General features: G+C 36.2%; 1 protein-coding gene across 4 annotated transcripts in view; it reads right to left on the reverse strand.

The window, feature by feature from the left end:
* RPGRIP1L (RPGRIP1 like) overlaps positions 1–12,042 on the reverse strand; it is a 97,985-nt gene that overhangs the window by 48,760 nt on the left and 37,183 nt on the right. For all 4 annotated transcript variants that reach the window (XM_082438901.1, XM_082438902.1, XM_082438900.1 and 1 more), the window contains exons 11-15: positions 9,715–9,821; positions 9,446–9,496; positions 8,585–8,764; positions 7,950–8,067; positions 1,443–1,895 (exon numbers count right to left, since the gene is read on the reverse strand). In XM_082438901.1, the coding sequence (XP_082295027.1) occupies positions 1,443–1,895; positions 7,950–8,067; positions 8,585–8,764; positions 9,446–9,496; positions 9,715–9,821 (909 nt within the window). The remainder of the gene's footprint in view (positions 1–1,442; positions 1,896–7,949; positions 8,068–8,584; positions 8,765–9,445; positions 9,497–9,714; positions 9,822–12,042) is intronic.

The following is a 12,042-nucleotide window of genomic DNA, read 5'->3' on the forward strand; positions in this document are numbered from 1 at the left end:
TATACTCTTGGTTTGTCTCCCACCTCACTGGCCACTCCTCAGTTTCCTTTGCTGGCTCTTCCTCTTCTTCCTGAACTCTAAATTTTGGAGTCTCCCAAGGCTCAGTCCTTGGTCACCTTCTCTTCTTTATGTATACTCACTCTCTATGTGAAATTATCTAGGCCCAAGGCTTAAAATATATTCTGTATGCTAATGAATCCCGCTTTTATATTTCTATCTCTGACCTTCAGACTAGTATATCCAACTGCTTAGGTGACATTTCCACTTGGCTGTCTAATAGGCAGGTCAATCTTAACCCGTTCAAACACAATTCTTCGTTTTTTTCCTCAAATTCGTCCCTTGCCCAGGTCTGTCTCGATAAATGGCCTCATCGTTGTCCCGGGTGCTCACACCAGAAATTCTCGCCTCCTTTGTTTCCCTCATTACTCTACATGCAATTGTTGAGCACGTTTTCAAGGAAGAGTTAATCAAATAGACACTGAATATAACCAATTCTTATCACTACTTTCATTACCGTCGTAATCCAAGCCACCAACATCTTTCCACAGATTAATGCAATAGCCTGATAATGGTCCTATCTTCTTGCTTGGCCCATACAGACTGTTCTTCCCACAGCACCCAGGGCGACTTTTCTAAAACCTATGTGTGATCACGTTACTTCTCTTCTCAAAACCACCCAATGACTTGCATCACTCAGAGGAAGAAAAAGTCCAAACACCTCACCATGACCCACAAGGCTCTACAGTGAGATCTGGTCCCTGCCTATTGCTTTAATCTCATCTCTGCTCTAGCCACTGGCCTCCTTGCTGTTCCTCCAACATGGCAGGTCTGTTCCTCCCTCAGGCCTTTGTACAATACTTGCTGTTTCCTCTGCTGGAAACATTCTTCCCCTGGATCCTGACGTGGATCTTTATTCAGGTCTTTACCAATGGCACCCTGTAGGGAAGCCCTTATCTGAATTAGCAACCTTCCATTTCTCTCTTTAGCCTCTTGCCCTGATAATTTTTCTTCATATCTAATGATATGTGTATTTGTTTTATGGCCCATCTTCCCCCCTAGAAGGTAAGCTACATGAAGGTAGGGGCTCTGTCTTATTTACCACTGATCACTGTATTCCCAGTGCTTAGTAACAGTGATAACATGATAAGCTCCTTAAAAAACTTTGATAAATGTACTACAATTAATGTTTAATCAAACAAGGATATCAACATGGTAAATAAACATTTGTACTAATAAGCTTTAAAAAATTAATAGCCATTGTACTGACATTATTAATGACATTTAAGAGAGTCCAATCAACTGTGCGCAGCTATATCAGAGAACGCTGTCCTTACCCTAAAGGCACCTTGAATCTGAGAGAGAAGATACTAATGTGGAACACCATATTAATGTATAAACCAATCAGTGCTTCGAACAGCCAAAGTTTGTAAGACTGTACTCACCAACCAAACTTGCTGTGCAAAATATTCGACCGCTTTTTTCTAGAATTTCATGGAATCTCAATTGACATGCCGCGATTGTTTCATAATCTGTGCTGTAAGCCTGGTGGACCTCAAGAGTAATAGTATTTTTCTGAATGTATTGTAAGAATAAGTCATTAACATGAACGAGATATTGAGAAGTAAAGTTATATTCTGGGTGAAGGCCCCGCACTATGGGAGTTGTCTGTAGTTCAAAATCATAGAAAGCATAGGTACAGAAGGTGACAGGCTCTTTATCTCCAGATGCCTGTAAAACTTCAGAAGAAAAGGTTACTTTGTTGATATGGATTTCAAATAGGTTTTCGCCTCGTTCTAAGTGAATGGTTTCGTCAAACTCATCAACGGAGTCATCTGGCATGATTTCTGGTTTAAATTTGTACTGCTTGGTGCCATACGCAATATCCTTTAATTGGGCTGCAAGAGAAGACACACAGTTTCGAGGTTTTAAAGTATTGACATATAAAGCTACAAACTGGCTTTTGAAGTGGTAGGAAGTCTGAGTGCTTTTGGTGTATAGTCTCAATCTTAAATTCTATGACTATACTGTTTTTCTGTAAATGATGCTGTATTATAAAGAAATCATCATTTATTTTGACATCACTTATTAAAAAAAATTACAACTTAAAAGGGTTATTCAGGCTATACCAGAGAAACAGAAAAAGAAAAAGAAAAAACAAAAGGCCCTTGAATGAACAGCTGAGGTAAATATTTAGGTTTCACTGCTCCTTTGCCTCTGCTCTATTATCTTCTCTCCTATAAAGTCAATTCCTCTTTCCACTAGCTCCTTCCCTTCAGCTTATTAAAATATATATTTTTCTACTTTTGGGGAATGATGGATATATTGGTTATCTTGATTATGGTGATGGTTTCACAAGTGTATACATAGGCCCAAACTCACCAAATTGTGCACTTTAAATAGTGCAATTTAAAATGTGTTCATTATACTTCTAAGAAGCTGCTTTGAAAAAAGATGTATCTCTTTCTAGATTAGAACATTCCCTCACACCATATAGAAAAATAAACTCAAAATGGTTTAAAGGCATAAATGTAAGACCCGAAACCATAAAACTCCTAGAAGAGAACAGAGGCAGAACACTCTTTAACATAAGTTGTAGCAATATTTTTTTCAGATCTGTCTCCTAAGGCAAGAAGTAAAAGCAAAACTAAACGAATTGGACCTAATTAAACTTAAAAGCTTTTGCACAGCAAAGGAAACTATTGACAAAATAAAAAGACAACCTACTGAATGGTAGAAAATATTTGCAAATGATGCGACCGACAACGGGTTAATATCCAAAATACATAAACAGCTCATACAACCCAGTATCGACAAAACAAAAAACTCAATCGAAAAATGGGCAGAAGACCTGAATAGACAATTCTCCAAAGAAGACATACAGATGGCTGACAGGCACATGAAAAGATGCTCAACATTGCTAATTATTAGAGAAATGCAAGTGAAACCCACAATGAGATATCACCTCACACCTGTTGGAATGACTATCATCAAAAAGTCTACAAACAGGGGCTTCCCTGGTGGCACAGTGGTTGAGAGTCTGCCTGACAATGCAGGGGGCACGAGTTCGAGCCCTGGTCTGGGAAGATCCCACATGCCGCAGAGCAACTGGGCCCGTGAGCCATAATTACTGAGCCTGCGCTCTGGAGCCTGTGCTCCGCAACAAGAGAGGCCACGATAATGAGAAGCCCGCGCACCGCGATGAAGAGTGGCCTCCGCTTGCCACAACTAGAGAAAGCCCTCGCACAGAAACGAAGACCCAACACAGCCATAAATAAATAAATTAAAAAAAAAAAGTCTACAAACAACAAATGTTGGAGAGGATGTGGAGAAAAGGGAACCCTTGTGCACTGTCGGTGGAAATATAAACTGGTTCAGCCACTGTGGAAAACAGTATGAAGGTTCCTCAAAAAATTAAAAATAAAGCTACCATATAATCCAGCAATTCCATTCCTGGGTATATACCCAGAAAAAAATGAAAACACTAATTCAAAAAGATACATGCACCCCAACGTTCACAGCAGCACTATTTACAATAGCCAAGACATGGAAGCAACCCAAGTGCCCATCAACAGATGAATGGATAAAGAAGATGTGGTGTAATACAAAATGGAATATTACTCAGCCATAAAAAAGAATGAAATTCTGCCATTTGCAGCAACGTGGATGGACCTAGAGAATATTATACTTAGTGAAGTAAGTCAGAGAAAGCACATAGTGTATGATATCACTTATATGTGGAATCTAAAAACGATACAAATGAATGTACAAGTAAAACAGAAACAGACTCACAGATATAGAAAACAAACTTGTGGTTACCAAAGGGGAGAAGGAAGAGGAGGGACAAATTAGGAGTATGGGATAACAGATACAAACTACTATATACAAAATAGATAAACAACAAGGATATATTGTATAGCACAGTGAGTTAGAGCCATTATCTTGTAATAACTTATAATGGAGTATAATCTATAAAAATACTGAATGACTATGCTGTACACCTGAAACTAATAATGTAAATCAACTATGTTTCAATAAAAAATAAATAAAAAGATGTATCTCTTTCTAGATACACATTTCCCTCGCCATGTTACATCCAAATTTCTAAAAAGAGTAATGTATACTTGTGTCTACAATTCCTCATCTAACAGATTCTTCAACTTCCTGCAAAAAGCATCTGCCTTATTTTTCTCGTGAAACTACTCTAGAAAAGGTCACCGATAACTAACCAGTTTCTAGATTGAACGGTCCTTGTGTTATTTGAGTTCTTTGCTTAATTGACACTGATGACCACATCCTCTTTTGTGAACTTTTGTGAGCTTTCATGTCATCGTCTGCCCTGCTTCTCCTCCTACCTCTCTTATTCTTTAAGGGTTTCTCTTTCTCTGCTAGTTTGCTGGGGTTCTGTTTTTATCCTCTTTTTAGCCTACATATTCTCATGAGTAGTCACACCCCCTTTTATTTATTTGAAATATAGCTGATTTACAATGTTGTGCTAATTTATGCTGTACAGAAAAGTGACTCAGTTATACACATATATACATTCTTTTTAAAATATTCTTTTCCATTATGATTTATCCCAGGAGATTGGATATAGTTTCTTGGGCTACACATTAGGACCTTGTTGTTTGTCCATTCTAAATGTAATAGTTTGCATCTACTAACCCCCAACTCCCAGTCCATCCCTCTCCCTCTCCCCCTCCCCCTTGGCAACCACAAATCTGTTCTCTACGCCTGTGAGTCTGTTTCTGTTTTGTAGATAGGTTAATAATTTGTGTCATATTTTAGACTCCAGGTGTAAGTGATATCATATGGTATTTGTCTTTCTCTTTCAGACTTACTTCACTTAGTGTGATATTCTCTAGTTGCATCCATGTTGCTGCAAGTGGCATTATTTCATCCTTTTTTATGGTTGAGTAGTATTCCATGGTATATATGTACCACATCCTCTTTATCCATTCATCTGTTGATGGACATTTAGGTTGTTTCCATGTTTTGGTTATTGTGAACAGTGCTGCTATGAACATAGGGGTGCAGGTATCTTTTTGAATTATAGTTTTGTCCAGGTATATGCCCAGGAGTGGGACTGCTGGATCATATGGTAGTTCTGTTTTTAGTTTTGTGAGGAACCTCCATACTATTTTCCATAGTGGCTGCAGCAACATACATTCCCACCAACAGTGTACATGGGGTCCCTTTTCTCCACACCCTCTCCAGCATTTGTTATCTGTAGACTTTTTAATTATGGCCATTCTGATCGGTGTGAGGTGGTTTCTCATTGTAGTTTTGATTTGCATTTCTCTAATAATTAGTGATCACAACCCCTTTTATGACTTCTGTTACTATCAATATACTGAAGACGCTCATATTTCTATTTTTAATTCAGATTTCTTTCCACAGTTCCAGACCCACACATCTAGTGGCTTGCTGAGCCCTCTATCTAGATATCCCCTAGGCACAACAAACTCAATATACCCAAAGCAGAATGGCTCATATTGTCTTCTAGTTATTTCTGTACTTTGAATTTCAAGTGATGATGTTAGCCTTCATCCAGCTGCCTAAGCTAGATATCACAGTGTCATCCTAGGTTCCTCTTTTTTTTTTTTACTCTCCCCACATCTGTAGGGTCACTGCTATTCAAAAATATTTCCTAAGTCTTTAGCAAATTTATCCCTGTCCTCTACATCTCCACTGATGCTATCTTACTTACACCCTCAGTGTTTATTACCTAGATTATTAATGGAACCCAATTCCTTCCTTCCTTCAAATTTTACTCATTCTTCCCAATACCTATAGCATAATCTCCAAAATGAAGTTCTGGGTGTACTGCTCCCTACCTAAAAAATTCCTTGGTGCTTCTGTAGGTTAATAAGGTTCAGACTCATCAGGGTGGCAAACGGGGTCTTCAGGATTTGGTTCTTACCAGCCTTAAACCCACGTCTTCTCCATTTACTAATCCTGAGTTCCAAACAGACAGATCCACATACATTTTTCTCAAATGAATGGCAGTGCTTCACATTTAGGGCATTTTTACCTGCTTCATCTACTTCCTGGAAAGCCTTTCATTGTTTTTACTTAGTGGTGAATTCTGTCATCTTTAAAGCCTCCAAACCTACTGTGTAGGGTCTTCCCTGAATCTTCAGGTATAAATAGGCATTCTCTCCTCAGTGTTTCCTTGGTAGCTTTTGCATTTTTCTAACTCCACACTCTTCACAGTAAAGTATAACTGTCTACTTACTTGTTCACAACTTACAAGTTCCTGGAGGAAAAAGCCCGAGCTTTTTCCCTGTTTGTAGTCTCACTGCCTAGCACTTTGCTTAGGATACATTAGGAACTTGAGCATGTTTATGGAATCAATCAATGAATTTAGCACACAGATAAAATATATTGGTAAAGACTTAGTGAGGCTTGAAAGGAATGAAAATCTCAAACTATGTGACCTCCCTGTTATTCAGGAAAATTTCATTAAGTGAATTTTTATTGAGTACTACTTGAGATAAAAGGAACACACTGCTCTTTGGCTTTGGAAAACCCTGTTCAGTCAGATGAAGATAGTTACTGAACCCTTCTACTTAGAGCAGTGGTTCTCAGAGTGTGGTCTGGGAACCCCTGAGGGTCCCTGAGACTGTTCTGGAGGTCTGTGAGGTTAAAACTATTTTAAAAATAATACTAAGATGTTATTGGCCTTTTTCATTCTTAGTCTCTTACAAGTGTATAATAGAGTTTCCCAGAACCTATGTGATGTGTGATAGCATAACAGATTGACTGCAGAAGCAGATATAAAAACCCAGCTGTTTTCTATTAAGACAGATGCTGAAAAGATTTGCAAAAATGTTAAACAATTAAACAAATTTAAAACCATGTCGCTTGTCTACTTCTTTGGTATGGAAAATATACCTGTTAAAAAATAAAACTGTAATTTATGTTAGCATGTAATGGGTTAATTATTATTTTAGCATGCCAAATATTTTTTAAATTTCTCATTTTTAATTTCTAATATGATAAATATCATGAATATAACCCATATAAACATAAGGGCTTTTGGATTCTCAGTGATCTTTAAAAGAGTAAAATTACTGCTGGCATAGATCACTGAATTTAAGTACTGTATGGCAGGGAACATGAAAGAGAGACAAAGTACTTATCACTGTAGAACTTACTATGTTGCAGTCATAGAGAATATGCAAAACTGCACCGGTGAAGAACACTTACATAATACAATCGCTAAACATATTTTTTGAGTACATGAGAGTAAAAGTGGCAAGTGCTGAGGCAGTGTTTTTCAAAGTACAGTCTTACACCTGCATCTGAATTGCTTGGAATTATTTCTAAATATATAGAATCAGAGACCCCAAGATCTCCAGGGGTAGGGCCCAGGAAGCTACCTTTGAAACAAGTTCCCCATGTAATTTTCTTACTTGCTAAAGTCTGAAAACCACTGTAAGGGCATTTCAAGTAGAGGGGTGGCTAGCAGTAATTGGAGCCAGCTTTCTGGCATGGGCATGCATTTAGTTAGATTTTGAAGCAGGGAAGGGTATATCTTGGAGTCAGAGTAGAAAGGAGGTTCAGATGGAGCAGACAGAGCCCTGGTGGTGGGACTGAACAAGATGAATCTGACAAAGAGCAAGCAGACTTGTTTGGCTGAGATGCCTAGCTTGCTTAGAAGAGAAATTAGAAATGATGTGGTTAAATTTAGTCTGTGGTACTTTATGAAGTACTTTGAAATCTTGCCTGCAACACCGAATTCAAAAAGCAGTAGTGAATTACTAAAAATTCTTGAGTAGAAAAGTATCAGATAAAAACAGCCTTTCTGATAAATTATTATTATAGCTAATAAACTGGGAAAAAAAAGAGCAAAAAGAAAGTGTGAGTGTACATTTGGATGACATTTTCAACTGTTGTAAAAATCCACTCCTCTAGTTACTGTGGACAAAGAATTGTGCACGTTGTACCTTCTAGTTTCTGGATGCGTGCAGCCCTGATATCAAGAAGGTGGACATACTGTTCCACTCTGAGTTCATAATCTTGCTGCAAATTTTCCATCTTCTGGGTCACTGCCTCAACTTCCATCTAAAAAAATAGAGATAACAAGTTTCATTACTCAGGATTTGTTCCATTTTCATTTGTTAAAGCAACTATGATTCAAGCATTTTTTAGATCCTGGGGATACCGGGAGTTATAAGCTGTTGTTTCCTGACTTCAAAGAGCTTACAGTTTAGAAAATTATGCTTGGCAGTGTTCATTAACCAGGAGTAAAACCCACAAAACTCTGGGTCCCTTTTAAGGAGTGGTGCCCCATTTGTTAGAAGCTAATATAACAGGCGGTTGTGGCAGGACCAACTGCAGAGCGTGCTGGCGTTGGTGAATACGTCGCCATGATTCATTCTCTAAAACCAGGCACTGAAAAAATTACTTGTTTTAGAACTCGTTAGTCGGGAGTATCTAGGTACAAGGCTAAATTCCAGGCATGTGGTAACACATGATAATAGATTATAACAGACGCTAATACATGATACTGCTTTGAAATGTAAATCATCAGTAGAATATTATGGGAAACCTATGCTCCTGATCTAGTGTGTTATATTACCTGATAATCTTTATTAATTTTATGTTGCATAATTAGCATGTTTCTTGTCTTTTCAAGCTCTTGCACTGTTTCTGCATGAGTTGCTTGCAGCTCTTTCATGGAGCGTTCTAGATCTTTATTAATTTTACTGTCTACTTTCTCTAAAAAAGAAAGGTCTCCATTTTTTTGTGATTTTTGAGCCTAAAACAAAAACATATTTTATTACCAAAACAAGAGTTTCTAAAATGTAACTGTGAATTAATATGGATATAGTAAGAAACAATCATTAATTGAAAACAGATATATTTCCATTTTCCATTAGGAATAAAGCAGTCCTGATATAGAATACATATTTGGATAGACATTTGGGACAATTACAGAGAAATAAAAAAACAGTTTATTACTTCACGAAGTAAAAAAGAATCATGCACGTTTATTTCTAGTCTTCATTTGATTAAAATCTATACCATGATGATCTAAAAGGAAAGAAATGTACTTTCTGTGTCTTCTTGTAAATAACAGAATATTCTAGAACTGGAAAATATCTTCTGGTGACATATATAATTCAATATTTTACTTAAGATAATAGGGTGCACCAAGGTCTCTCAGGACAGAAAATTGCTGGCTAGTTTTATAGTGGGGCATATAAAAGTAAAATGTTTGTTACAGTTGGGGAAAGTGCTTTAAATAAGAGTTTTTGAGGTCTACTTTAATGTAATTTTGATGTCATTATGAAATATGTATATGCTGTAACTAAATGTCACCTGACCACTTTTCCTGAATAATTCATTCTCCAAGTATAAAGGTTACAGATAAGGGTCATCATTATGCTGAAACAGTTATATGTAGACATGAAATTCATGATGAAGTTTAGAAAGTTACCTTTATAAGCAGGAGAGCTTCACTCAATTCATCAGCATTAATATCACTCTCCTGCAAAAGACAGATAAGTAAAAGCTCACAATGGAAAGTGCAAGAGACATTCCAACTATGTAGATTACCCTCATGGAACATAAACTGCAAGATACCATGAATTAATAAACTAAGTTATCTATTTGTATTCTTTTGCTTTGTGGTATAGTGTTTTCTTTACGTATAAAATATTTAGATAAAAATCTGGAGTTCGTTTCCTAAATAAGAAAATAGTTCACCTGGTTGTAAAACTTCATGCGGTTTTTAAGTTCATCAAGTTGTTGCTTTTGTTCCAGGTACTGTAACTGTAGTTCTCTATTTTCTTGAATGATTTTCTCATTTTGGTCTTAAAAATGAAGTAGACACAATTTGAAAGGTAAGTGAGAATGAGGTATAAGAACACATTTTAAATTGACTTAATTCATGATACACAGCAAGCTCGATCTAGCATTGTTCTGGCCAGAGAGGAAATTGAGCTAGCACCTTAGACTAAGGCAGCGGGGGAATGAGGAACAAATGAACACTATCATGTGTCTACCATATGATTCACTTGCTTATCAAAAACTTAGGACTTAGTTTCACAGTATTAATGTAAGGAAATTGTGGCCTCTGGAACTTCAAAGGAACATTCTATCTAAAATACCTAAGAAAATATGCTTCTAAATCTATGATTTTTACTTACTTATTAAGGGTCCTGAAAGGCATGCAAAAAAAATTTTTCTCTTTTAGTTTTTTCTAATTGACTTCCTTGAGTTATCTTTTCCTAATTCAGCATAAAGTCTTTTTATTAAAACAAGATAATTTCTCTGATAATAACTCTGGAATTATGGAATTATAATCAACCCCATTTTTAATAAATCTGTTAAGAGAGGAGAAATGGATTCTCAACCAGTGCATGGTAGTATCAATAATAATTCATGTGTGTTCTTTATTCACAGAGTTCACACTATTAATTAGGAATGGAGATAGGTTACGTTTGCCTATGTGCTCATTTGCCATGACCCACAAGCAGGCGTATAGGGTAGAGCTACAGAAGATGGCAAATCCATAGAGAGACTAATTTTTCACTCTCTGCATTAAACATGCTTAACTGAAAAAAAAGAAAGCATAATAGCTAGCTAACAAATCTACTCTTTAGTCCTATGTTCTTAAGTGTACTTCTTTACTAGAGTTCGTTGTGGTGGTCAAGTATTCTCCTTTGTTGGCTCCCTGTGGACTGACTCTAAACCATGTTATCCAAAGTGTCTCTACTAATTTCATCCTGCTCACAAAGATTTATGATCATCATTCCTTTTCTTAAAAAAAGGGAAATCAACGTATTTGCCAAGAATTCTTTACATGAATACATTTGCACACTGACTGCATTTTATACAAAAATATGTTTCTGACTTTTATAAAGCTTTGTGTTCCCAAGCCATAAATGCTATATATAAGTAAAAACTGTAAATTACACAGTTAAGAAGAAATGAACTAAATTTGAATAGTTTTAATATAACATACTTCTGGCAAACTAAAAAGTAAAAAAAAAAAAAAAAAAAAGTTACCCTAGGGTATGTAGAGCCATTTTAATATCAAATATGTAAATATTTTTCTTATTGATAAGAGGTTAGAAGGTTATCCTAGAGTACAAATTACTAATATTCAGTGAATTAAATGAAAGAATTTCCAAATGTGAACAATATTTGGAAATTTTTAAGGGAAAGATCAAACATTTATCTCTAAACTAAAAATTAGGATTAATAATAAATATGAATTCTTATGAGATAAACTTGCTCTTTTGGTTAGAGAGTAGAGTAAGAACGTGGAACCCTTTATTTGATGTTGATTAGGTTAAAACAACATCCAGATAGAATGACTAGGTAACAAAAAAGGAGGTGAATGTAGTCAGCAAGAAGTAAAACCAAGGTCCTGAGGATAATGTAATTTCCTTCTCTGGCTAGTGAAACTTTTAGGGGTTCTGAGGGGAACCAAAAGTGTAAGGACATGACCGTTCCATCTTCATCCAGACGCAGTGTTATGTTATTCCTATGCTGTCTTCTATGCTTTCAATTTTTCAGAGCAGGGTCCTGAGAATAATACGCTACTGGTATAAATAAACTTACTCAAATATTTCTTCCTTTTCTGATTTTTCGTTCAACAACTATGTTCCCACTTAACTGGTATTTTTAAAACCAGGGCTTTATTAGTGGGAAAATAACTTATTAGTGGGAGAAGATATTACTGAGCACCAGTAACTTTCTCTCTACTGAATTTTATGTAGAATTATCTACTACATTTTTCCTTTCTTAAACTGTTTACTGGGGATGTCACTCCTGGGACTTTAAAAAGTATGGAGACATTATAGTTCAAAGAGGAAATAGACTTGCTGAATTATAATATGAAAAATCAAAGCACCCTGTACAAGATGAAAAATAACCTCCTTACCTTATGATTTGACAAAAAGCAGGTTAAGCTAAACAGCATTTTATTCAAATGAGATAACATTTCACTCTTTTAAAATTATGTTCTTCAAGCACACCATTAATAAGCAGAGTGCAGAGAACAATTCAACTAAACAATTTTCAGAG

The sequence above is a fragment of the Balaenoptera physalus genome (genome assembly GCF_965194825.1).
Source record: "Balaenoptera physalus genome assembly, chromosome: 19".
Taxonomy (NCBI): Eukaryota; Metazoa; Chordata; class Mammalia; order Artiodactyla; family Balaenopteridae; genus Balaenoptera; species Balaenoptera physalus.